At 37.6% G+C, this 27,880-nt stretch overlaps 1 protein-coding gene across 1 annotated transcript; it reads right to left on the bottom strand.

Annotated features, from left to right (window-relative positions):
• Positions 1-428: 428 nt before the first annotated feature.
• Positions 429-27,880, bottom strand: LOC115767180 (UNC93-like protein). The gene is made up of 6 exons (XM_030711369.1): positions 27,671-27,880; positions 8,244-8,392; positions 3,125-3,259; positions 2,640-3,045; positions 1,693-2,546; positions 429-1,575 (listed from the first exon to the last, which is right to left on the bottom strand). The coding sequence occupies exons 2-6, from the start codon at positions 8,289-8,291 to the stop codon at positions 1,396-1,398; spliced, it is 1,623 nt and encodes a 540-aa protein (XP_030567229.1). The 5' UTR covers positions 8,292-8,392; positions 27,671-27,880; the 3' UTR covers positions 429-1,395.

Raw genomic sequence — 27,880 nt, 5'->3', positions numbered from 1 at the left:
TTGATTATATTTACGTAAAACATTTAAATAAAACAAAAAAATATATGTGTCTGTATATTGTGCTAATGCAACATTATTAAAATAATAATAATTGCAATCGAAGGGAGGTTTTCGATAATGCTTCTCCAACACGAAATTAAAAAATTTTCCATTTGTTTATATGCATATATGTATAGTATATATTTATATGTATATATATATGTATATATACATTCAAAAATATACTATTTGGATAGCGTTTCTTTTGTTTTTCTTTTGCAAAAGAAAAGGGTGTTAAATAAAAAAAAAAAAAAAAACAGGATACAATAACTCACTTAAATTTAGTTTAAAACATAATACTGAGCAAAAAATGTATTTATCGTTTTGCATGCTATATTTTTTGCTTATGCATTTATCAAATTTGTTTTAATCGCGTGCTTGCTATATTTTTTTTTGCATATATTTTTATTGTTTTTTTTTTCGACTGCTTAATTATAATTATTTTTAATATTAGTTTTCGCGGCCAGTTTTAGTTTAGAAATTTGACTATTTTGTGACTGTGTGCACTCGTGTCTGTGTGTGTACGTTTGTATACATGTGTGTGTGTGTGTGTGTGTTTATTTGTGAGTGTGGCTGGTTATCACGTTTTCTTGTTTGTTTAATTGTTTGTTGTTGTATATAAGCAAAAAAAAAAAATTGAAAAAAAATTCATATATATATTTAGATTTAATGCTAGTTTTTAAAATAAAATAACAATTTAATAGGCATATTGACACACATACTGCTGCAGCATGTTGTCATTGTGCGTGGTGCTTGTGCATGCATGCGTGTGTGTGCGTGTGTGTTGTCTGTGTGTCGTGTTTGTCTTACAGCTAAACTAACACACCGATGCTTGTAATTCACACTAGGTTAAGTTAAAGGCGCCATCTGTCGTCAATTGCTATAAACTTGCAAAACTCTCTGCTAACATTTCTTGCATATGTATGTACAAACTAAATTTGTGCGTGACACGAGCACAAGACCACACACACACCTATACACACACACACATTTCTACATAAACACACACACACACACACATATATATTTATCTATATATATATAAGCGCAGGAGTGTGCGCTTGCCTGTTGGCCTTTTGTGTTAAATGGATTGGGAAGAGGGAATGTACTAAGTACTACGACAACTACAACGATTAGCGCCGACGAAATGTGTGCGCCTGCAGCTATGCAATAGTTTTTGGTGTGTGTGTGTGTGTGTTTGAATTTACATATGCTTTACAGTTTTGCACTCGTGTTTGATTAACAGAATTGCTCACTGTTACCCGTTACCCGTTAACAGTGGAGCTGTAGCAGCCGCAACGACGCCGTCGGCAAAATAAACAAAAAGAACGTACAACAATTAACAAATTACGATTATTACAGGCGCGTGACTACAATATCTTCTTCAAGATCATCGAGCTCATCATCGGTCTCCTCGACTCCGTCGCCGAAGCCGGTATTGGCCTCTGCAGCGGCTGCAGCAGCTGCCGCAGCGGCAGCGGCCTCCTTCTCCTTCTCGGCGGCCTCGAGTTTCTCCTGCTTCTTGATCTTGCGTTGCTGTAAATATAAGAAATACAACAAATTTAATAAATAATCCATTTTTGTTGCTTACTTTATCTAAATATGCATTTAAATCAATGTATTTAAGAAATGTTAGCTTTGGACCTAGCTTACCTTCTTTCTGTAGAGAATCTCAACAATCACATAGCCAATGCAGCCGAGCGTGAGAACCGCCAACAAAATGTAGAGCTTCATGCGGGTGCAGAGCGTTGTGGCATAGGCATAGGCGATGACAAAGCCAGCGGATTCCCATAGGCGATAGTTGGAGAAGGCAGCTTCCTTGTTTCGCCTGAAGAGTAGACCGTAGAGGCCGTTGATCTGCGTCTGCCAGACGGCGTCGCCGACACCCCACAGTCCGGACATGGCATAGAAGATGATTGGATTGTCGGGATTGGGCCGCCAGAAAAGCTCCACGGAGATGAGCGTGAAGTGAACAACAGCGCCCAGAATAATGATGGGCAAGCGTCCAATATACTTCATCACGGAGCCAAATAGTATGGAACAGAGAGCGTTCACAACGCCAAAACAGATCATCACGAACCCAATCTGATGGACACCCAATGCACAGGCGACATATGCCTGGGTAAAGTCGGCGCCAATGAAGGCCTGCTCCATGCCAATGAAGACTGTAATGGGTATGAGCAGCTGCAGATTCGGTTTCTTCATTTGACGGAACGTGGCCGACAGCAATTGGAGGCCGGACAGTTCCGCAGCCGAATTGGAGCCCTTGCGCTTCTCACCGTAGCGCTTAAGGGGATCCAGGAAAAAGGCAATGATGCACACGGCGGCCACAATGCACGCCAGATAGATCATAGAGATCTCAAAGATCTCATTCTCTGGCGGACGCTCCAGGTTGCCGTGGCCGCCGTTGCCGGTGGTGCAAAAGTTTGCGCCACAATACTGCAAATCCTCCTCGGTGATTGTGGAATTGGCACTGCTGCTGCCACCATGTGCGCCGCTGGACAGAACTGTTAAGAGGCACATATAGAGAGAGAGAGAGAGGGAGGAGGAGAGAGATTAGATGTGGAACGATGGTGGCTGGGATGTGTGTGGTGACTTACCCAAGCTGGAGATGAGATTGCCCCAAAGCTCAGCGGATTGCCAGGCCAGAAAGAAGAAGCCAAAGAAGCGCACAATAATGGCATCAACAGCTTGTTCAGTTATCTTAGCATACACCTGCCCAACCTGTGTCAGATATGTAGCCTTGGACGCCCACATGGGCGCCGCGCCCAAACCCACCAGAATGCCAGCCGGCACCAGGGTGTAGAAGCGCGGGAACAGCTGGAAGGCAATGTACGGCGCATAGCAGAGCATGCTGCAAACGAGCGTCCATTTAACCGTCAGCTTGCGAATGATCAGCGTGGGCAGGAAGATGCAAGAGACAACCAGCGCCGCATATATGGCACTGAGCGATACTGTGCCAAGACCATCCTTTGAGTTGATCGAGGATTGCAGATTGGCCGTGCCCTAAAATTGTATTGAGGCACAATTGGCCAATTGGTTAGCAGGTGCATCCAAATGCATTTCGTTCATCAATTTCGCTCACCTGAAACGCAGTAAACTGCACCATGAACGCTATCGAGATGATTGAGATATTCTTTAATATGCGCCATTTCTCGGCCGGATTCAGCACAACTTTCTCTCGCAGCGAGGCGGTGTCGGGCTCGAAACCAGCTTTTGGCTAAAAATAAAGCAAAAGTAAAGCGAAAATTAATCGTTGTTCATTCAAAATGTCAATGTAGTATGGATGGAAAAAGGTGGAATACATATAGAAAAATGGTCCAACATAAGAATTGCCTTCTATGAATTTGAATCATTCGAATCAATTCGAACTCCATTTAATTGATGTTTAAGAGTTCATATTCATATTTCAATCCTTAACTCAAGCATTACAAAATTGTAAAAATTCATTTCTTTTTCCAGACTTATTTTTACTTGATTCCAGTTCAGGTTCTCAAGTTTTTCTCTCTGTGCAATGGAATTTAGAAAAATCCCCATTGTCAAAAGTTGATTGAAAATTTGTATATGGTATGAGAAAATTCTTCATAGATTTCTTAGAATATGATCGAATCATAATATTGTATTGTTCCTAATTGAATTCTTAGAATTTGATCAATTGATTGTTTTGTTTCGAATGGAATTCTACAAAATTTGTAATTAGGATAGATCTACGTCAAATATGGAACTAACATATGTTTGCAAGTGAAAGGGTATTTGTGGTGCGGCTTGGCTGCACTTTGCCTTTCTTTGGTTGTCTTTGGCACACACACACACACATGGACAATCTTAATTAATTATTTATGTGTTGGCGCGTTTGCGCTTTTAGTTTCGAAAATAAAATGCGTGAACGCGCGCGTTTTTCGCGCGTTTTGTGAGCGTTCGGTGCGCGTTTTACATTGCGCATGCGCGTCGCGGTCTTTAAATGGTCATAAAAAATGCGCAAGGCACTTGCCAGCTAGCTGGGCACGGTCGTAGAACTGCCCGAAATCGAAATTGTGATTTTGCATGCGCTGCCGCACCGCTCAGAAGGTTACAGAGCGGTCCCCAGGGAGGGTGGGGGGGGGGGGGGGGGGGGGGGGGGGAGAGTAGGTAGGAGGGGGTGAACGATTTTCAACGCTAACGCAATATACGTTAAGTTTTTATTTTGTTTTAGTTTATTTTTGGGAGGTACGAAATTGTAATTGGCATTTAACGAAGCCGACATGGAGCCCCATGTCCACGTCCACGTCCACGTCCCCTGGCCAATTAGGTAGGTAACAGCCACAACAACAACAACAACAGAAGCTAGCGGCGTTATGCAAGCTTGAATCGATTACTTTTTTAACAACAATATCGTATGTAAGTAGTTTAAATATTATCGCATAATAGCCCCTTGTTGCGGCTAAGGTTCACACGCGGCCGGAGGAACTGATGACAGGGTGGAGTTGGGGCTGTGGGTGGTTGGGTGGTTGGGCAGAGCTCGCTTTGTTTGTATGCAAATCGCAGGGCAGCGAAAATTCCCCGAGCTTATCAATAAAACACAAAGTCTTAAATGTTTAAACAAACACATCTAAGCATATTATAAATGCATGATAATGAAGTTTAAATACGTGCAACTGTAAAGTTGATGCTGTTATTAATATTATTTTTATTATTATTATTGTTAATCTTATTGCTGATGTTGTTGTTCTTGCTGTTGTGCTGACATTAAAAAATTGCATTTAATTAGGTGCTAAAAAAACAAGGCAAAACAAAAAATTAAACAAGTTTTTGGCGACCAACAGAAAACAGAGCAACAAACAAAATGAATATACACAAACAACAACACGAGCTACTTCGGCCACGTCAATGCGGCCCAGACGAATTCATTTGGCTAAATATTACTCATACGCCGCATTTGCCAGTGGCTGAGTGGCAATTGGAGCACCCTTCTCTAAAATAACAGTATTACGAAGCGCAACGAAATATAATTGCCTATGGAAATACCATATACTGGTAGAATTTATGTACTTTTCGCTTCAGTTCTGAATGTGTTCAACAATTAAATGTCATATGTTAAAGGTTTTCCTCTTAGTTTGAAATTTGTTTTCCTTTCCTTTTGAATATCTGATCTTGATTTCACCTAAGTTTTTAGACGATGAAATTTTGACCATCTCGTTTTATTTTTCGGTAATTTATTTCTGTTGGCATCAAATATGAACACATTCAAAGTTGAACTTGCATTAAAAGTGAAGTATTAAATTGTCAAAATTTGCCCAATTCAAATGAAAATTCAATGAAATTCCTCTGTCCTCCAAGCTGCTCGTGCGATCGCACACATGTGCATATAATTGCAGTGTTTGTAAAAATACAAAGAAGTAGAAGAAAAAATCAACCAAAAAATATAAGTACTATGTTATAAATAAAAACTGGTCGAAAAACAACTGGCTGTAACTGTAAATGTTGTTGTCTACGCTCGCCGCTTGATCCTCGCCTTCGTTTCTGTGCGCTCAAAACAGCTGATGTCTGTAGCTGACGGCAGGTGGCGCTGCGGCCAATTTGCCAAGAAAACGGCCATGTCTACACAAAACACACACACACACACACACACAGACAGACAGACAGACAGACAGACAGACATAAATGCATGTTGTATAAAATAATAACACTAATTAAAATAAAGCAAATCCAAATCGAAAACCAAATCCAATAATAATCATGTGGCAAGTGCGAAACATGCATAAAATACCATACGATAAGAGAGCACGGAAAATCTCGCAGCCAGCAGCAGCAGCAGCAGACCTACAAGCAGCAAACCAGTTACATTGTGTGCGATGGCTGGCGGGGGGGCAGCCAGGCGAGGGGTGGTGAGGGGCACATTAGCAATTGCCAGAGCGCCTTGTCACTGTGAGAAGCGCGTAGAGCGGCGCAACGGCGCACGAGATTTGCGTTGTTTTATTTTTAAACTCGGCACGTTTCGTGTTTGCTTTTTGGCTTTCAGCCTGTCTGTCTCTCCGTCGGTCTGTCTGTCTGTCTGTGTGTGTGTGTGTCTGTCTGTGTGCTTGTCTGTATGTGTGTGTGTGTTTGTTTGGTCGCTGCGCCGTCTCCTCTTGCCATATTTTTACATGTCTCTTGACTTTACATAAATTTGTATTTGTTATTGAGTTTTGGGTTATTTGCTGCCTGATTCTCTGGTTTCTTAATGTGGCTGTGCACTGCCAACAACAACAACAACAACAACAACAACAACAAAAACGGGTTTACCATTGAGAATGCTTTGTGCCCGGCACTTGGAACTGGCTACAAGCACTTTGGATGCTGTGCCAATGGGCCCATGGGTGGTTTACAAGACTCATTATAAATGACCAATATTTATGTTTGCCAGCAAAACCACTTATGATAACCACATATATATATATATAATAGAAGTATAATATATATGTGCATACATATGTATATATGCAGCTCTTTGCAATTGCAATGTGCAGAAACACAATTCAAGTCCACGCGACTGTGGCTCGGTTTCAATTGGGCCAGGCTCATTTATAACTTGCGGCATTATGCGATACATAGCGTACGTATATATATATATATATACGTAATGGGTTTGTAGTTATCGAGTATTCGTACTCGTATTCGAATTCGTGTATTCGTGTTTGTCTTTGGCTTTATAGCGCTTTCTGCTGTCACATTTCTTTTTGGCTTGGCTTGTTTAGCGTGGGCTTTGTGGTTGTCTCTGTTTCTGTTTCTTGAGGTGAAATTTATTTTATGTGTTTTTTTAGGAGTGGCCACTTTACTTCACAGCACCCAAACGCCCGCCCGCCCGCTTGTCCGCTTGTCCGCCCGCCTATTAGCTGGCAACATCATCATTCATAATCACCAACATCCCGTGATCATCAATATATATGTATATATACAAATAAATTTAAAACTAAATGCATGTACGAATGTGAGAGGTGAGCTGCTTTTAAATACTTCCTTCTTTATAATATCTCTTTTTATTTTTTATTTATTTTTGTTTTTGGGGGCACATCATAAATAATGTGACGCGTGTCAATTTAAAACATGATTTCTTGGCGAAGGCAAACACAGTCATTAGCCGGATTGGCCTGTCAATAAGTGTAATATCGTAGCCAGCCTTATAGACATCATACTTAATCAATTGGGCTGGGCTTAACGTAATGCGCATGAATGACTTTAACGAATATTGCACGTATTCGATCAAGGAATTTTTATTGGTTTTATTTGTATTAATTTATGTTTTTTACATCGAACAGTATGCTGCTGCTCTATGCGAACCAGTCCGATAAACATAAAACTTGATTGCTTGACACGAGTGCACAAATACATTCCAAATAAATATGAATAGGATTGAATTGTAAACTTGTTTCGATCAGAGCTCAACAATTGCCGTGCAATCGATGTCTACATACGTCTGTAAAAAACTCGTAACTCCATCAACTAACTGAAATGAATAGGTCAAGAAATGCATGCGATCGAATCGTTAAACGACTTCTCGTTATATCTAATTCGAAAGGTTTTCCAGCTAAACTTAGATTCATGCTTGTTCTTCATTCAGTTTGTATATATAAGGCGTACATTGACTTTTGTCTGAGGCTAAAGTCAGGAAGTTTTTACCAGCTGGGCGTTTCCTTGCTGTCTTATGCTTAGTTTTCGTTCATGAACCTGAACCTGAAGTCAGGTTCCGTGACATACAAATTCATTAATTGAAACATTTTCATTTTTATTCAGAATTTCCCATTCTGCTGAAAACATAACATAACTCAAATACAAGCTAGCGTTAAGTTAAAGCTCTATTCAAGTTTTTTATGCTTTGATTTTAATTTTGAATTACATGAGCTTTGATTAAAATTATGAGCTAGTTTGGTTCTTGGCTGGGCTTTGCTTGAGTTTTGGCTCATTTTAAACAATGAATTGGAATTTCGAGCTTGAACCGGTTCAGTTACAGAACCAGTTTTGCAGACGTTCTATCTATAAAGCAATCCGAACTAATGCCAATGGTTTTTATACAAAAATTGTAGAGAAAAGAAAAGTAGGGCCTCACTATTTATGCCTGGTCGATGATAAACATAAATTGAGCTTGGCTTGATCTATCACGCCTTCATACCAGCTATAGCTCTCCGTAAAGCCTCGATTCTTCTCAATAGCCAATTGCCCAGCTTGTAAACTAAGGTATTAACACTCACCTTGACGGGCTCATCATTCTCAAAGCCGGCGTTGGTGAAACCAGTCATTTTGCTGGTCTTTTCTGTGCTGTGTGTTGCTCTTTTATTTGGTGGGTGGTTGGGGGTAAAAGTTTCCCTTTTTATTATCAATAAGGCGAGTTAACTGTTTGCTGTAATGAGAAGAATGAGAGAAAAAGATGTTGAATAGAATCCATTAGATAATTATAAAACAATTTGCCAGTCAAAGCCAAACAAAACGGCCATAAAATATCACGTGTGGTAAATATATATTATATGTATATAGTACGATCATTATTTCAATTGAAAACTTATTACAGCCACCATTGAGATGGGCAATAATAGCCTAAGCTTGGGCTGAACTCACTCTGAGTTCTATATATATATACATATGTATATGTATATATATCTATATATGATGTATGTACACTATATATATATTTACATTATACTAAATAAGTGCGCCATGGCATGTGTTATACTATAAGCAGAACAATGACAATAACAATAACAATAATAATATTAATATTAAGCTTTATTATTAACATCAACAGCAACAGAAACGAGACGATGAGTAGTAGATTTTCGTTATTGAAATTGTGGCCATAATTGTCGGAATTTTCGTAGACAAATGATTTAATTTTATGGGATTGAATTGGTTTGGGTTTGGGTTTGGTTTTGCTTTTGGTTTCGACCTAATGTGCCCTGCAATACGATAGACAGACTGTGACGAACAACAGTCTCTGTGTGTGTGTAACATTTGTAAGTATATTATATTTGATTTAATTTTCGGCTTTACTTTTCATATGATATCAGATTCAATCAGCATGCGTTACTCTATAAATTAGTTTCGATTTACTTCAAATAGTATTTAGTTATTTATTAATTTGTATTATAATCGAACCTGAAACCCAATTCCCAGAACAGAACCGAGAATGTGTACAAAGACTTTATTTGGCGAGTTTCTAATGCTTCCACCAGGAACCAAGTGACCATGGAGGACCGCTAATTAGAATCAATTATTTGCATACGTGATGCATATGAAACTCTATTGTAGTACGGCGTGTAGTTCGACAATAAATGGATATGAATAGTTTTTCGAGTGTTTATATGTATGTAGGTGCGTTTATTCCCATCGTCTAGCATTTTGCCATTGTTGTGTATTGCTGTAATTAGCTGCTGGCCGCGGCAAGTTCAAGATCATGTTTCCTGCTTGACGTTGTTTTTTTTCTTTCTGCTGCTTTGTTTTCTTTCTGTTTTGTTTCAATTATACACAGGTAGACAGGTAGAGACGCTTGGCCAGGTGGACACATCAATTAATTGCATATTAGTACTCCGCACATACAATTATTCACAGACACAGCATAAGGCAACTTTGGTTGTCGCTTCAATGAAGCGATAAGAAACGAGCTGGCGACAAATTGGGCAAACACTCTACTCTTATGGCACGTATGTAGTACATGGCAGACGGCAAAAATGTGGCATAGATATTCTTAAAGCCAAATCAAAAAAAATGTATTTGAAAAAAAAAGAACTGCCAAAATTAACATAAAAATGCCCAAAGTTATGGCTTTTAATAAGACGAGGCGCGGCGCTGCTTTATAATTTGTTAACAAAAAATTAATATTTATGTATGCTAAAAACGTAAAAGTAGACGCTAAAGAAGAGGAAGACCGACATAGACTCATAGAATCAGCGATCTTTTTGGGTCCAATGAGGAGTCACACGAGTTGTGAGTGTGTGTGTGTCTGGGACTTGGATTGTAAATTGGATACAGGTAAATTTGTGCTTTAGGTAGTATATATATGTGTATACGAAAGTATTCAGGTTTTTCTGTGTTTTCCAGTTTTTCAGTTTCGATTAGGATGAAAGACACACAAAGAGAGCGAGACAAAAAGAGCAAGATAGAGAGAGAGAGAGAGAAAGAGAGAGTTACGAGCAAATGTGACATTAAACATCCTAACTTAATGTTAACTCTCTTTAACATCATGTGACATTGCATGCTGTAAAAGTCACTGTAAGTGTTAAGCTCAGTTCACACGTGCCCAGCTATCTGGCTATATATATACATATATATTTGTATGCATATATATGTATATAGGGGGCATGAGATACTCGCTAAGTTATAGTCATGTCGCAGCCACTCAATAGAAATGTTAGGTATATATTTGGGTACCGTGTGAACTGTACTTAAATCTGGATAGTATGCTGATTGTAAATGTCAACTTAGCTGTGTCTGTAATGATGGTTACAGAAAAAATATATGTGCTCAAATTGCACACCGTGATTCCGGGCCCGATGGCTCAAGTACTTATGGGCTGTTAGCTAGCTGTGGAATAGGTATAACTATTAAAAATTATTATACGGCATGTGCTCCCGCGGGATTCAATTACCAATTTCAAGGAGTTAGGGATGGGCTGGGGTTTTTTATTGTTGCTTGTTTGTTTGTTTGCATTTTACGGTCATGAATTGCGAATCAGTTGCGAGCATGTGTTTAATGTTTATAGGCCAAGTTAGGTAAACTACCAATTTGGAGTTTTGCGGCGCAATAAACGGACACGGATTCTAGCCTGGGCCGAGCAGTGCGCGTTTTGTGCGCGTTTTAAACAGCGTGCGAAAATAAAGTATATAATAATAATAATAATGAAAAACTGGCTATTAATAATAATACATGCTTCAAAAAAGAACTTGCTACTGCCGACAGTAACAAAAAACAAAAAAAAAATAAAAATAAAAAATAATAAAAACAACAACAGCAACTGGCGATGATTATTATAATAATGATGATGCGCATGATGCTGCTGACGTCACTTCCAATGGGGGAAACTGGCAAAATATTTGAAATATTTATTTGGCCGTAGGCAATTCCGCTTGCCGAATAAATGTGGCCCCTAGAAATTGGTAATACATGCTATTTGGCTCTGTGGAAATGTGTGCACCAGCTAGAACAACTATAAGAGCTAGAGAAATTTGAGGTATACGCTGTATGATATCTTTGCCCATTTCCATAATATCGATATTTATCGAAAAGCTTCCCAAAATCCTTGGATTTAGAGATTTTATGAGCTACTGACACCAAATTTGGTATGCAAGTTCTCATAAAGTATACGCGGATTGAAATATTTAGATTAACTTTTGGTTTATTTCATTTGCCATAAGCCTCTCTCTTTTAGATTTAGTTCTGGTCTTTGGTATGCTTATAACATATGAATGAGTGCAGGGTATCTGCCAGCCGTGTTTCACTTTTACTTGCTTTTTTTTTTTTCGTTTTTTGTATGTTACGTGTTATGGCATGTGCTTGAGGCGCACGTGTCTTGGCCTATTGGGATAGCCTCTTATACTATATGTGCTGAGCGATTGATATTATTATTATTTCTGGTATTTAATTGCGGTTTTTGTGGCTGCCGCTCTTTGGTTTTTTTTTTTCACATTTATTTGCCAGCAAGTCGTTTAGTTTTAGCCGTAGATCTGTTAACTAATTATACAGTGAACCGCACAATGGGCTAAGCAGGGAATTTGTATTGCAAAAGCAACATTCGTGTGAATGCATGTGTGTGTGTATGTGTGTGTGTCTGTGTGTGTGCATATAACAATTCAATTGAGCCGCTGCCAAAAATGGGACAATTATGGGCCATTTTCTTCATTTGTGTTTGATTTCTTAAAATTTTAATTATTATATTTTTGTTGTTGTTTTTTTTTATTTATTTTTGTTTTTTTATTATAGCTGCTGCGTGTGGGGCAATGCTTTTTCTTACTGTTTAGCTATTATTATTATTTATATTTTTTATTAAGCTGTTTTAATTTTTGGTAAGACACGCGCCCGACACGCACACACACACACACACACACACAGGCCACAATAACGGCAAGTATATTATATGAATTATTATTCTAAGTGTGCGATGTATCTAAAACTATTGAGCTGCCTGCTTGGATTGCTACACTTTTGCATTTGCTTCAATTGTTGTTGTTATGTTTTTTGTTTTTTTTTTTGCATAAAATTAGCCACTTTACAATTTGTCTTTTTGGCCATTTACGATCGCGCGCGCATTCACATTGCCCAATTACACGAAACTGAATGAAAAATAAAAAAACAACAAAAGAGACAGAAAACATCGAGCAGCACAGCATAAGGTATGTGTGCGTGAGTGTGTGTGTGTGTGTGTGTGTGTGTGTGTGTGTGTGTGTGTGTGTGTGTGTGTGTGTAATCTGCATTATCCGTGTGCACACACAATACAGATTGGGCCTTAAGTGGCCAATGTTTTGGCATGTGCCACAAATAAATGTACAGCAAAATACGAAGATAGATAAATAAATAAAAAACAACAGCATGAAAATATAGTAAAATAGCAGAAAGAGCGTTGAAAAAGCAAAAGTTTAGTTTTTTTTTTTTTTTGTTTGGCTTGTTCACTGCCAAAGCGAGGCCCTTTACAATAACTGCCAGCTTGGCGAACGGACGCGCTTTAGCCGGCCTTTCAAAAATACTGACAGTAAGCACAAAAAAAAAACCCCTTTGGCAATAATGAACTGAAGCACATATGAAGCAGGCAGCAGGTTACATCTGCAAGCCAAGTTGTGCACACAGCCCGAATACTCTTTCTCTGCATAAATTATACTATGCCAGAGCAAGAGTTGGAGAGTGTACTTTATATTTAGGGGAAGTTTTGATATTTTTCTAGATTTAATTATGGAAATCTGTTCATATATATAATCAATATTTATAATTGAAAGGAAAACATTTTAACCATATTTGATTCAAGATTTTGAAATTTTGACTGAAATATATTTTTCAGTTATAATAATAAAAAATATTCATTATTTATAATTGAAATCAAAAGGAACGTAAAATTTAAATTATATTTTATTTAAGATTTAATGCATACTGCATTTTGTTGTATTTTTGTTTTTATATAAAAGTTAATTTTCTGGAATATATTTTTGAGTTCGGTTAAGATCAAAAATATTTCATTTAAGTTGTAATAATTAATACAAATTTTGTTATAACTATCTTAAATATTCAGAAATTCAAATTAAAATCAAAAGGATATTTTACAAATAAAAATAGAATTTGCTTTTAGTACGTCAAAATTGATGGGATTTCAAAATGAGCTTGACAAATAAAATATTTCTCTGTCAATTTAAAATAAATTATTTTGATATATTCAAAAATTCACAAATGAAATATTTGTCTTTGAATTTGGTTTGAACTAATTAATTAGCACTGTCTTTTCGTTTGGCTTGCAAAATAAACTTTTATATTGAATCACTTGAATCGCAGCAGTGCAATATGCGAGATGCGCTTGCAAGAGTAATCAGAATTCGGCTTAATGTTGATTTCATTTATTATTTGTTTGCCATGCATTCAAATTTGTCGTGCGCTTTGTTTAGTTGCTGCTTTGGCTCTTTAACGTACATGTATTTAATGTTGTTTTGTTTTTGGTACTTTTTTTAAATGAATTTTCAGTTTTGATTTTTTTTTTTTTTTTTTTTGGCTTTCATGTTTTGTTGTTTGCCTTCTTAGGGCATTTGCGATCTAGCTGGTTCGGCTGTTTGAATTTGGCGCGCGACGTGCAAAAGTCTTTTAGCCGCAGACTCCTAAAGTTTCTTACTTTGCTACTTTGCATAACTTTTTTCATATTTATTCGATTGCACTTGTATATTATAGTTAGCTAGTGGCACTCACACAATCACAGAAAAAACAATGCGGCAAATGGTTACGATAACCGTTAAAAGGCCAGCTCCTTGGGTGCTGTTCCTGTTTGGCGTTTTGGGTTTCTGGCTCTGACGCTCCGCTGGCCAAGTGTCTGACTGGCTGCCTGCCTCACAATACAATGCCAAGAAACTGCGACAACGTGCGAATTTTAAACAAAAAACACTTTCTAGCTAATTGGAGTGATTAGTGGCGGGCGTCGCAGTCGGCGCTGCCGCTGCTGCCGCTGCTGCTGCTGCTGCTGCTGCTGCAGTTGTTGTTGCTGGCATAATCGTAGACGGACGGGTCCAAGAGCGCGCCAATAGTTAAATGGACAAGGTTATCTATCTATCGTTAGCTGGAAGTATGAGTACGAACAGTTAACAGTAAATAATCAGGGAGCAGCAACGGCAACGGCAACGGGGGCGGGGCATGACCGACCTGCTCGGCCCTGATTCGTTTGCCAATTTGCTGGCCAGAACCCACTCAAAAGATTACATGAATAGGAAGAGCATCGAGGAGCTACCAAAAAGGCGAACAGGCGGCAATGCGGCGCTTTTGAAATATCTCTAGACGGACTCTAGAATAATCGGAAACTCTCGGCCGTGCTCGAAAAAAAAAACCGATTTGCCCGACAGCTCTGGGCGTGTGCCGGCCCTTACACTCGAAAAAATTACTTTATTTTATAATTGTTATTATTATTCCTTTTATACTTATTATTTAGAGTATGCTGCAATTTTGATCGCGTTTTATGTAATCATATATTTATTTTAGATTTTTTCGTATAATGTGAATTGGACTTGTTTATACACATATATAAACAAGGTATATCCATTGGTTCCACTGTTGTAAAGCTTTTTTGAAATGTTGCAATGTTGAGTTTAACGAAAGTTCAAAATAACATTTTCTTAACATAAAAGCCTTGACTACAAAAAATGCTTCAAATTCCAGTTCTATCAAAAATGTCGAGAGCATAATGTTTAATACATATGCTTTATATGCTATATACATATTGTTCTTATTGATATTAAGAGCCAACCAATCAAACTTTCGAAACACTGACTTTTGGCTAAGACGAAACTACGGTCACATATGGACCCCTTTGCCGAAGACTGAGCTTGTTTTCTACCAAGCTGAAGTATAAAGTTACTGCCATATAGAGACATATAGTTATTTATCGATCGGGTGGCAAGTGCATTCGATGAGAGAGTTTTTTCTGAGTGTATGTATGCTTGTTAGGCGGCTGGTTTAAAGTTTAGCTAGTCAGGCATTTCGGTGGTTCCATGTACCGATAAGATTGTCAGCCGTCGTCAAGAACCAAGTATCTAATAGCTATTTATTGTCACTGGCCGGCCGCGCAATTGACAGTCATAAATTCTAATTAATTAACACAAGCGCTGGGTTCGCACCATAAACAAATCTGAAACCAAACTAATATGTATACATATATATCTATATCTATATATATGTATGGCATATACATGTAGGTGTGGGCAAGAAAATTACCCATATGGTTAGCACTTGGCAGTAAAGTTGAAAGCGTAAAAACAGCTCATCTAGCGGTAGATTGTGAGGCCTTATCGCAGCTATCGGCCCCGTGGCCAGTTATTAGCGCGTGATTATGTGCTGTGATTTGTCGCAGATCATAAATATTATGATTAACTGGTGATTGGGCCAATTTATTTGGAAGAGGCGCACAATCAATTGCTTGGGCTTGTGATTTTTTGGTCAAGTGATACGATTTTGGTTTCCATTTCGCGTTTATTGCCTTAACTCAGTCTGACTAATTGCATTATGCAAAATATACCCTGCCTTAATGAAGAATAATTGCTGTTCACTGGCAGGTGGTGGCAACCCTGCAGGGTTGTTGTTGCCCAACACTCATTGTTCATTAACGAGTGAAACAGAAAAACAACAACAACAACAACAACAAAAACAATATGCAAACTTAAATTTGTGAGTCGATCATTAAATAAACGCACATTTGTGTCAATAAAATGAGAGCTGAGAAGTTGAAGGGTGGCACACTTGACATGTGTATGGGCTGTTCTTCAGCTTCAAGTGTTGCCAAGTTGGGTCTCCAAAGAGTGTTGCCGCCTTCAAGTGGAACAGGGCAACAACCCTGAAGAGTTAAGTTTAAAAGCTGAGCTCATGCAGCTCTGAAGCAGTCAGATATTGTTAGATTGTTAAGAAGAGAAAATGACCCAGTTATTGAGACAGCCGTGTTAACAGTAAACTTTGCATCTAAAAGTAAACTTTGTCTGTCTGAAAATCCTTGAAATATCGCGTATTCGGAATATTTAGCTAATGTCCTATTGGAAGAGTCAATGTCTGATTTGGCTGGCAGCTTTATCATTACATTGCCCAGTCGAAGGCTAAGCGAAACTTATTGATAAGTAAACAAACTGAAGAGGTTCATTAAAACGAAATTTCAAGTACTACAATCACACATCAAGTTTTTCCCTATCCTCTCAGCAGCACGTGTAAAGTGAACTGAAGGTATTTCCGGATATATGACTACATTCTCTAACTGATCTGATCCTTCTCATCACTAGTGCTTAACATAATACCTAACATAATGCATTACAATTTGATTAACATTATGCTTTGCATAATGCCTAACAAAATGCTTGGCATGATGCTTAACGAAATGCCTTACATAATGCTTAACATCATGCTTAGCAAAATCCATAACATAATGCCTAACATAACGCAATGCCTTAACATATGGCTTAGCATAATGCTTAACATAATCGTGTAAACATCTGAGCATGCACGCATATGAAAGTGTGATGTTAGTATGATATTTAAAAAATAATTAGGTTCATAACTATGCAAGTGTTAATAAACGCTTGTATTTTTCTTCGATTTTCTAATTATTCAGTAATCGGAAACGGCATCAAGTGTCATAATTATAAAATATATAGTGTGACGATTAGCACCATTAATCAAATAATTGCTGTAATCAACTTAAGATTGACTTACTAATGAAGCGCATCGACACAATCCCATAATCGTTGAGTCACAAACAGACTCGCTCGCACCCAGGGATGTGAACTTGAAACCCCACGTTTTTTTTATTCTTCGATATTGCTCAGTTGTGTGCGAGCATTAACTGTAAGTGCTCATCTAAAAATAGCGCTTCTCCATTCAGAGGGCATTACGAGCACAGCTGTTAAATTGCCGGTGAATATACCATATACGCATATTCGCATTGTTGCCTGCACTGGAAATGGTATATTTGCTATTCTATAGAGATATCTATTAATATATATTTTATTCATATATTGGCAATTCCTTGGAGTTTCTATCAACAACTGCTTTAGCAACAATTTGGGCTTTAATCAATTTTAATAAATCTTTATGCCAAGTGCCGCTCTTTTAAGTTCTTTTTCTTATTTTTTTTTTTGGCTAGTCACGTGCATGTCGCCTTCTTGTGTGTGTGTGTGTGTGTGTGTGTGTGTGTGTGTGTGTGTGTGAAGGGGACTTGGGTACTGGTTTTATGTGCAGGTATTTGACTATATTTAGACAACATTTTTAGCTGCTGATTTCATTTCATTAGGCGCGCTACTTGAAATTCGTATTTGTTGTTATTTGCTGGCAAATATTTCGTATTGAATTTTTAATTAAAATGACAACGGCACAAAGACACAAAAAACTAAAAAAAAAAACAAACAAATATCACAACTGACTGCAATCGATGAATCGCTTAAATTATGTATACGTAATTTTTTCATTTTGCCCTTTTTTTTCCTATATTCAATCGCTGATTATACAATCAGAGCAGTTGCTTACAAAGTTGCAGACATTTGTATAGATTTTTTATAAGATATTTCTGCCATTTTTTTGTCTATAAAAATACTTGGTTCAGTTCTTGAATAATTATCTTTTGGCAACTAGTTGGTTAAATAGTCAAGAAAAATGTTATTGATTTTGTGAATAAATGAAGAAATCTGTCTAATTTATTTGTTAATTATCAAGAAGGAAGCTAAGATTTGTCGTTCTTTTGTCAGTTTGCGGCCAGAAGCTATTGTTAATCATAAATTATAGCAATTATTTATTTATTTAACTCTTTTGCCTTATCATTGAGTAGTTAGGGTAGTTTTACCTTTGATTAGAAGCGAGCGATTTACAGTTGACTCGCAGCTAATCTTTATAGCAGGCAAATCAATCAATTTAAATTTGATTAAGCTGTGATTTTGCTTTTTCTAACCAAGTGATTTTAGCGAGCAGCAATAAATGCCAACATTCAATATATGGCCGGGGATTACAATGGTGCTATATAAAATAGCACAAAGTACACACTCGCACACTCGCACACTCACACATAGTTTATGGCTCAAAAGTCACGCGAAGCACTCGAAGCACTTGTCGTTGGACACAAAGAACGGAGGACGGAAATCACAACTGGCGTTTGCCACTGGAAAAGCCGAGCTGTTCGCATGCCATGTACATACGTACATACGTACATACATGTCGTACATATGGTACATACATATCAAATACATGCATGTATTTACTGGCGTTACATATGTGCATGTGTGTGATTATAATAAATATATACACATATATTGTATATTAAAAAAAAAATCATTGTTATTAATACGATTATTGTGTGCACAGTTGCGTGTTAATTTTTCTGTAATTTTCGCCCAGAGATTGTTGTTTTAGTTTTCCCATTTTTGTGTGTGTGTGTGTGTGTGTGATATGTTTTTTTTTTTTTTTCAATTTGTTAGCACAATGCAAATGGCTCAGATCCAAAGAGCCGCTCCCGCCAGCCAATTCTCAGCACACCAATTTTAATGGCTATCTGTGTAGATTAACTATTATTAGAGTTTTTTTTTTCCTATTGCTGTGTGTTTGTTTTTTGTGCTGGCTAGTGTACACCCCCGAGCTGGCGATGGCCATTGGCCAAAATGTATTTGTAGCTCTCAAATTGTCACATTTACAGTCAATGGGCCAAAAGCCTAATAATTAAGTAGAAACAATGCCAACTACAAATTAATGTTAATAATTAAACAAAATCAACAAGAGCAGCAACAAATTTACATCTATAATATACATTTATTTATATATAAATATCTTTTTTAATTAAAGGTTTTTGCAGTTGTTGTTGCTCATAATTTGTTTGTTATCATAATAAACGGCTTGTTGGAATTTTGGTCTAATTTCTGTTTGAGCCAAGTTTGTTTTTATTTTGCTTCTTTGATTTGAAAATGTTTTGTTCTAGATTTATAGATATATATATATATTTTTTTTTGATATTACCCAGTTTGAAAATTGTATTTGAACTTGCTGCTGAATTTACTACACTTGTGAAACTGTTAAAATTGTGTCTAGTTCAATTCTCAAGTCAAATAATATTATATATATATATACTATATACTGCGGCCGTAAGTATGTGGCGATCCCAATGATTTTTATCAACAAGGCATCAAAATAAATACTCGAATTGTTGGCCAACAGCCAGGCGAGAGGACAGAGCGCCGTTTTGTAAACATAAGTATTCTAGGGCAAGTGCATTGCGCATACGCTCCGTGGGCCGTCGAGGCAAATGCAATGGCAACAAACATGACAAGAAATGGGAGACAAGCAACAACAGGTAAGAGGCAGCAGAGGTAAATGTGGGAGAAAGGAGAAATGTTAAAAACAACGATCGCACATGCCACAAACCTCTACCATATATATAAATACATGTGTATATATCAATATGTATATGTATATATATATATATGTATGTATGTTATTTGCACACATCACACATACGCACCGTATGGCCGTTCGCTGTGGTCAGTCACCGTTTGCTGAGTTGCGGCTGAGATGCGTCTTGGCCAACTGCTTTCCACAGCGCAAACTAAACGAATGAATTTTGTTTTTGTTGCAGTTTTTAGTATTCTAGTCTATCTAGCCCGTCCGTCCACCTAACTGACTGTCTGACTGTCTCTCTATCTATCTATCTATCTATCTATTTTTTTCTCTCAGAGCTTGTCTGTGTTTGTGTTTTTGTACTGTTGCCAGACGGCGACTGCGACCGCCATCGCGGCCGAGACCGAGACCGAGACCTTCGTCGCCGATTAGAATGCAATTAGTGGCAACAGCAGCAACATCAACAACAACAACAACAACAACAACAACAGCTACAACAATAATAATAATAATATTAACGAAACTCCACAAAGTTCTAAACAAACACAAAACATTGCATTGAGCTTCAATTTCAATTTCAATTCCAATTTATTTGAGTTTGTGACTTGTGTGCTACGCATTCGATGCGAATCAATTTTTTTTTTTATATTATTTAATTTTTTTTTATATTAGTATTTTCATTTTTTACCTGCTGTTAGTTAATACTTGGTTTGTTTTTTTTATCACTTATAATAGCTTCCGCTTTTGGCGGACAGAGTTAACTTATTTGCTTGTTTGTTTTTGTGCTTTTTATTATATTTTTTGTTTGTTTTTGTTTTTGCTTTTGTTTTTTTTATGATCGCTTAAACAACAATCGTAAGAATAATTGCTTATATAGCATATTAATTATGTAAAATGCGTGCGAGAGAGCTTTAAAGTTGACGGAAAAAAACTGCGACAAGACGTTTGTCTTTTTGTTTTTTTTTTATAATTTTTAGTTTAGCCTCCGTTTTCTTTGCTTAGCCCAGTTTGTGTGTGTGTGTGTTTTTTTTTAATTTTTATTATATTTCTGCTGTCATATTTAATTTCAGTGCTGTACTTCGTCTTGGTTTTTCGCTCATCCGTCGATTAGCAGTTCCAAGGTTTATTTGAGTTTCGGGATGGCCAAAAAGTGCTTTGTTTCTTGTCGGTTTTGTTTGCGCAGTTGGCATTTAGAATCTTTTTGGATTAAGCTGCTCTGATAAAAGTGCTCGGCAGTTGGCTGTGATGTTAATGTGGACAAGGCTTGGCCCCGGCAAATCTAACATACATATATGTATTTATGTTTGCTCAGACGGCACTTGCGAATCGCCTTGTCATGCATATTGCCACCTGTTGCTCGATTGCCTATCCGGGATTTGGCCATTTTTAGCTGCTTAATGCTGCTTTTTACGTCTTACTTTTTTGCTTTTGTTTTTTCAATGCAAATTAATCAAATTTTTTCCCTTTGTGTTACAGCGAGTTCTTAAGTCGTTTATTATTGCTGGTCATTAAGTGTTTGTTTAGTCAGGCTTCGCACAGTTCGCTTCAAGCTTCAAGCTTCAATTTCAATTGCGCTTCGTTTCATATTGGTCTTATTTGATTTTTATTTGTATTTTCTTATTTCTGCCCTCTCATTGGCGTCTCATTTGTAAAGACTGTCAAGCCCAAATGATGCTAATGAGCTAAACCAACAAATGACACAGCCTCACTCTAAACTCCCGCCTGCGGCGCACAGGTGCTAACTATTGCCACGTTATGTGTTGGCCCGGGGAAAAGCCCAATTGATTTAGCCCACGCCTGATATGCGTAGTTTATAATTCGATTGTCAGTTGAAAAAGCAAAAAGAAATCAAAATCCATAATAATAATACAAATATTACCTATTTTGAATGTATGCCATGGGTAATATTTCGACAACTTGCCATAAATTGAGGTTATGGCAAGCTGCAAATGTTAAGTAGCCCATGTTAAGTAGTCTATGTCAAGCTGCTTATGTTAAGCTGCCTATGTTAAGCTAGTGCTGTTAACTGTCACACTCTGTTATGCTCTGCTTGACACATAATCATATTGATTTCCATTTGTTCTGCTTTGAATTGATAGCGTCATATGAACCAAATTAGAATCAATAAACTGCGAGTCAGCCCGAATGGGAAGTACTTGAGGAATAATCTGCGTGACTTGAGATTCATTCACACTCTACTTATCATATGAATAAATATCTGAATATTGCGAGTGTGTGACTAATACCTGCTGTATCCGCTGCTGTAGCTGTTACGAAATGCGAAACCTTATCAGACGATTCGGTGCAAAGTGATCTTCATATTGTGTGTCGGTACGCCTCACCTCGACTGACTGGCTCCAGCCTCATCAGCTGGGTAAACGTGGCAGCAGTTGCCACTAACTTTGGACAGTCATGAGGCTTGGGCCTCGCGACGTCTTATCGTTGTCAGCGGTAATTATTTGGCTATAAATAACAATAAAGGTTTGGCCGTAAACGCGGGCAGCTCTTATCATAAACATCATCAACAGCAACATCAAAATCAACATCAACATCATTATCATAGTCATTGTCAGCGTCATAATGATTGCTGCCGGTTCAGACAGTTGCTGTTGCTGTTGCTGTTGTTGTTGTTGTTCTTGTTGCTTTGAGGTGAAAGCCGTGACCCTTTGAAAGACTCACAAGCTCCCAAGATTCCCCAGTTGTAGCCAGCTATGGAAAATTACCAAGTTCGGCGGTTTTCCGAGCGCCTTGAATTCCATTCTAAGGTCGCGTTCGCCTTCACGTTTGCATTTAATGTTAATTTCGTTTACGAAGAAAACAAAACGAAAAGGAAAAAATATAAATAAATATTACAAAAAAAAAAAAATAAATAAATGAAAAACAAGTTTCCGATCAGGGCTGCTCTATATGTTGCTTTTGTTGTTGTCTTTTTTTGGAATTTTTCGGATTGGCCGCTTATGCAATCTGGACTGGAGAGTCCCGAAATGTCAGTCGCAGCTGCAGCCACAATATTAGTGTACACTAGTCAACAAACGAGCTGCTGCTGAGTACTTCTGGCTGGCACAAACAACAGTTAGCTTTGCGAAGCCCAAATCAACAAGTCCAATTGGCATTATAGAACTCGTCTGGCTTGCAGCAAGGCGTGCACTCAGAGAAATATACACAAAATGTTGTTTATGTTACATCGATTTAATGGTGAATATCTTATTTTCTAAGCCGTAGAGGGGCTGTACACTTAGAGAAATGAACAGATTTTTCTTATGCTTGTTTTTCTTTCTGTCTCAAGTCTGTCTCAGTCAAAATCAGAGATAACATTAAAAAAATAGTATTTGTGTAAAGGAAAAAATTTGGCTTAGAATAAAGCTGCATGTTTTCTTCAAGTGTATATTGTTGAAGTTCTTCCAGAACTGTTATTTCAGAAGTCTTGAATTAAGATTTATCAAGTTGATTTATTGTTTAATCTACGATTAAGAACTATCAAGAAGTTTTCTTGGCTAAAGTTCGATTTGATTGAAACAAATAATCGAAATTCTCAAATTTGAACAGCAAGTTTTATCTTCGAGTGTACACTTCTAATTAAACATGTTTAGCACGGGTTCTCCAAATAGCAATTACCTGACCATTTCGATATTCTTGTACGATTTGAGCTGATAATGCTAAATGTTTTCGACACGTTGAAGTGCTTAAGTGAAAATTGTCGAGTGTGCCAACTTAAGGCTAAAGCCTTTCGCATTTGCTTGATCTGCATATACTATATATGTTATATGTCTCAGTTGTGGTTTTTGTCAGCCTATTAGACTGATTAGCCATCAAATTGTTGATATTCATAGCTATTTTTTTCATCTTTCCTTTTTTTGGTTATTTGACATGCTAATTAGCGGCTGGCAGCCGTCTCTTTTAATGTGATTTCTTTTTTAAGATATGCACGACGTCTTTTGTTAAAGTTCGTTCATGTTGTTCAATGATGTTGCCCGATTTTCAAGGCATATCTCGGCAAGTCAATTGGCAACATTTGACTCTTAATGAAGTGATAACATGCGAGTAAACTAGCTGCAAAGAACCTGAAAAGAAGCTCAGACGCTCCAGTTTTGCTCGTTTTACTACCTGACTGCCTGGGTACCTGCCTGCCCGCCTGTATGCCTACCTGGCTGCAAGTACGCATAAATCATTTGCAAATTATATTAACGGGCATGTTCAAATATTTGTACGCTTGTTTGGCACCTGCCGTACCAAAGAGGGCGGGCGCGGACGCAGACTCAGGCGCAGGCGCAGGCGCACATGGCGTATGAGTAATAAAGTAAATCTGCCAACTGTTGTTGATGATGAGCAGCAGCAGCAGCAGCAGCAGCAGCAGCAGCAGCAGCAGGCGGCGGCATTGTGTAAACGATCGCTGCGATAACAAGCCCAACAATCAGACAGAGACTGAGAGACAAAAAGTTATTATCAACATTTTGCCACAACAACCACACGTCATCCGCCAGCCACAAACAGTACGAAGGAGTCGTCGACGTTGTTGTCAAGAAATTGCGCAAAATGTGCACAGCAAATTAATAGCAACAAAAGGCAAACAAACAGCAAAAAGCACAAGGCTTATTGCAGGCCGAAATATGAAAAGGGCGAAAGTTATTTTGTCGTGCATTTAACAACAATGAAATCAATGCAGCGACAGGAATATGCAAAATGCACGTATGCAAAATGTATATGTATATGTGTAAATGCAATTATAAATAACAGATGGAATATATTTATATATATATATATGCATACAGTTACTATATGTTTTAATTAAATTGCACTTTGCCAAACAAAATTCGTAAAAACAAAGAAAAATGCATGTTATTTTCATTGCAAATTTGCCAAGAAGCAAGGCGAATGTTTCGCAAAGCCAGACTGAAAAATACCCTAGGCATACATATGGGGTCCTATTTAATGGATAAAACAATATCATATGTTAAACAGAGCAGAGTTAAGCATAACATAACATAAATAACAGCTGATTAACAGAGCTGCTTAACAGAGTTGCAAGCTGTTATACAACTGTTTTACGACAAATGTTGATTGATAATATGCGTACTTGTTCTTTTATTGATTTATTCTACATTTGTTTGCTTTTTAATTATTTTGAATGGATATCAATGACATTCAGTGATTTATTTAAAATACTTTGAAAAATGTCCACAAATTAAAATATTGCCTTTTTACTGGCTGTTATATTGATCATTCGCTCAAATTGTCAGCTGCCAAATAATTTCACAGTGAGCTAAACAATAAATTTTGTGGCTAAAGTCTATATATAAATTGTATATGATATTTATTAGGCAGCTTATAAATTATCCCTTTCTGTATGTAAACATTAATGAAGCCCATGAAAATTGCTCTTCAATTAAAAACTATTTTATTGGAAAATGTTGTAGGCAAATATTTTGCAAAAAGCTATATTTAATTTGATTATGTTATGGAACTTTTGAAACATATTAATTGGACGACCAAGAACTGTACAATATATATATATATATATATATATATAGAATTTTGTAGTATTTTCTTTAGGACAAATTCTTTTAGTATGCATTTTTAGGCCAATTTTGGACAGAATTCAAACAAATAAAATTATTAAACAAAATTGACAGAAAATATGTTTTTATAAAATCTAACTTAAAATGTATTAATTATAATATATTAATGCATATATATATATATATATATTTCATGTTAATCTTTAACAAATTTAATAGAGTTCATTTCAGTTATCTTTGGGTTAAGCTTGGAAGATGTATGTGTATATAGCTATGCGCAGTTCGAAATTGTTAACTTATTTAATGCAATGTGCAGTGTGAATTCTGATATTGACGTCGCAGTCGGCGTCGCTGTCGCAGCTGGCGTCGCTGCTGCTATAAATAATTAAAAAGTTTGCGCGCCCGTCAAATTGTTTGTTTGTCTCCTGTTTATCTGTGTATCTTCGTACGAGTATCTGCAACTGCTATAGATGCGTGTGTGTGTGTGCGTGTGTGTGTGTGTGCGTTTGGCGATTTTGCGGAAGTGCATTGATTTTCCACTCAAGTAGGCACTTGACTCGACTGTCGCAATTATTGTAGAAATAATTTTCTCACCTTTTTGTCGTTCTCCAAAAAATGCAAATTAGTTTTTTTTTTGTTCGCAGTTGTAACATTTAATTAGAACTTTGTTTGCGTGTGTATGTTTTCTGAGGTGATTTGTTATCGTCCGCATGTATTTATGCAAATTGTCTTGGAAGTGTACAATTTACAGCGGCGGAAATCCGCTCGTAGCTTTACAAATAAAAAATTGGAAAAAAAAGACACACACATTTATCTATTGGACTTTGAATTTTGTGTCGCATTTTGGGCGCATCTTCAAGCAAATCGAAAACTGAAACTGAAACTGGAACGTCGCGAGCAGTGAAAGTTTTCTATGCTGATTTTTGTTGTTGCTTTGGAGCTGTTTAAGCCTAGGCTAAGGCTGTGTGTGTGTTGGTGTGTGTGGTGTGTGTGGTGTGTGTGGTGTGTGTGGTGTGTGTGTGTGTGTGTGTGTGTGTGTGTGTGTGTGTGTGTGTGTGTGTGTGTGTGTGTGTGTGTGTGTGTGTGTGTGTGTGTGGTGTGTGTGGTGTGTGTGGTGTGTGTGGTGTGTGTGTGTGTGTGTGTGTGTGTGTGTGTGTGTGTGTGTGTGTGTGTGTGTGTGTGTGTGTGTGTGTGTGTGTGTGTGTGTGTGTGTGTGTGTGTGTGTGTGTGTGTGTGTGTGTGTGTGTGTGTGTGTGTGTGTGTGTGTGTGTGTGTGTGTGTGTGTGTGTGTGTGTGTGTGTGTGTGTGTGTGTGTGTGTGTGTGTGTGTGTGTGTGTGTGTGTGTGTGTGTGTGTGTGTGTGTGTGTGCTTGGGCATTGAAAAACTGCGCATGTGCGTTGAGCGCTTAAATAACCAGACAGACAGTTCATGCAGCCGCGCATGCCAAACACAACAGCTAAGGTATCCATAACAGCGGACGTATCCATAAGATACATTCGCACTGCTCCATTGGGCGTCACATGGCCACATTTGGGCAATGGGCGAATATCGATGCGATCCGAGCTAGCCCAGCCCGCGCTCCCTTCGGCCTTGGCATGATTAATTGAAAAACAATTGAAACGCTGCGGCAGCTGCTGCTATTATTATTATTATTATTATTATTATTTTTACTATTATTATTATTATGATTATTATTAGTATTATAATTATTCTTATTATTTTTGTAGCTTTTGTGCTTGCCTTTTGCCGCATCGAATCTTTGTGGCAAAGCGTCTGAACTGTCCAGATGTCAATTACCCTGGGCTATGGACGGGTTGGGGTGACTCGGCACACGCGACACGGTTGACGAACAGCCCAAAATTGTAGTGTAGTGCAGTTGAAGGGGGTTGCACACATTTCCTTTCTTTATTTTTATTTATTTTTTGGGCATTTAAAATTGGCATGCGCTTGGGCAATGCAATTTATTTGTTGTATACTTATTTATTTATATTTTGTTTATTTTCTTTTTGTTGGTTTACTATATATTTTTTATTGCTTTTTTGTTTATGAACTCACTGCACAGCGCGCGTGCTGTCGCCGCCCTTGCCCCACACCTGCTCACCACCTGTGTCTGTGTGCGTGTGCGTCTGTGTGTGTGTGTGTGGCAGTGGGTGTTTCTCTGTTTTCATTAGAACTGTTTGATAATATACTTAGAGTTAGTTGAGACGCGGCGTTATTTATGGTTTCTGTTACTAAAACACACTATGTGCAATATTGCACATTGCAATGTTTGTTTATTATTGTTATTTGTGCTTTGGTTTCATTTTTCTTTTATTTTTCTTTTTTTTTTTTTTGCAATTTTACGCTCAAGACTGCCGCTCTTATACTCAGCAGTCTTATACTGCTTGCATTTTCAGCACTGAGTTCGGTTACATATGTTATGCCAACTTATAATAGCTGCAGCATAACATTTGCATTTGCATTTGCTGCCGCCTCTTATAAGCGCTCTCTTATACCTAGATTCGGTTCTGTGCTACTTATGCTAAGCATTTAACAAAATCAAAATTTGAATGTAATGGCAATTACAGTACGCAACTTACCGTTTCCACAACTCTTATACGTGTGCGAGAGCGCGAGCCAGTTACGCGTCTCAAAGTGTGTGTGTGCGTGTGTCTGTGCCTGTGTGTGTGTGTGTGTGTGTGTGTGTGTGTGCGCGAAAAGCTCAAACAGGATGCGCGGCTTTGGGAAAAAAAATACACTTCCGTCTTGAATTTGTTTTGGGCTGTATGGTTTTTGTTTATTTTATGGTT

The sequence above is a fragment of the Drosophila novamexicana genome, unplaced genomic scaffold, assembly GCF_003285875.2.
Source record: "Drosophila novamexicana strain 15010-1031.04,08,12 unplaced genomic scaffold, DnovRS2.1 tig00001353-arrow-arrow-pilon, whole genome shotgun sequence".
NCBI classification, from domain to species: Eukaryota; Metazoa; Arthropoda; class Insecta; order Diptera; family Drosophilidae; genus Drosophila; species Drosophila novamexicana.
The sequence above is the reverse complement of the archived record's forward strand: the minus strand, read 5'-3'. Positions and strand labels throughout refer to the sequence as shown.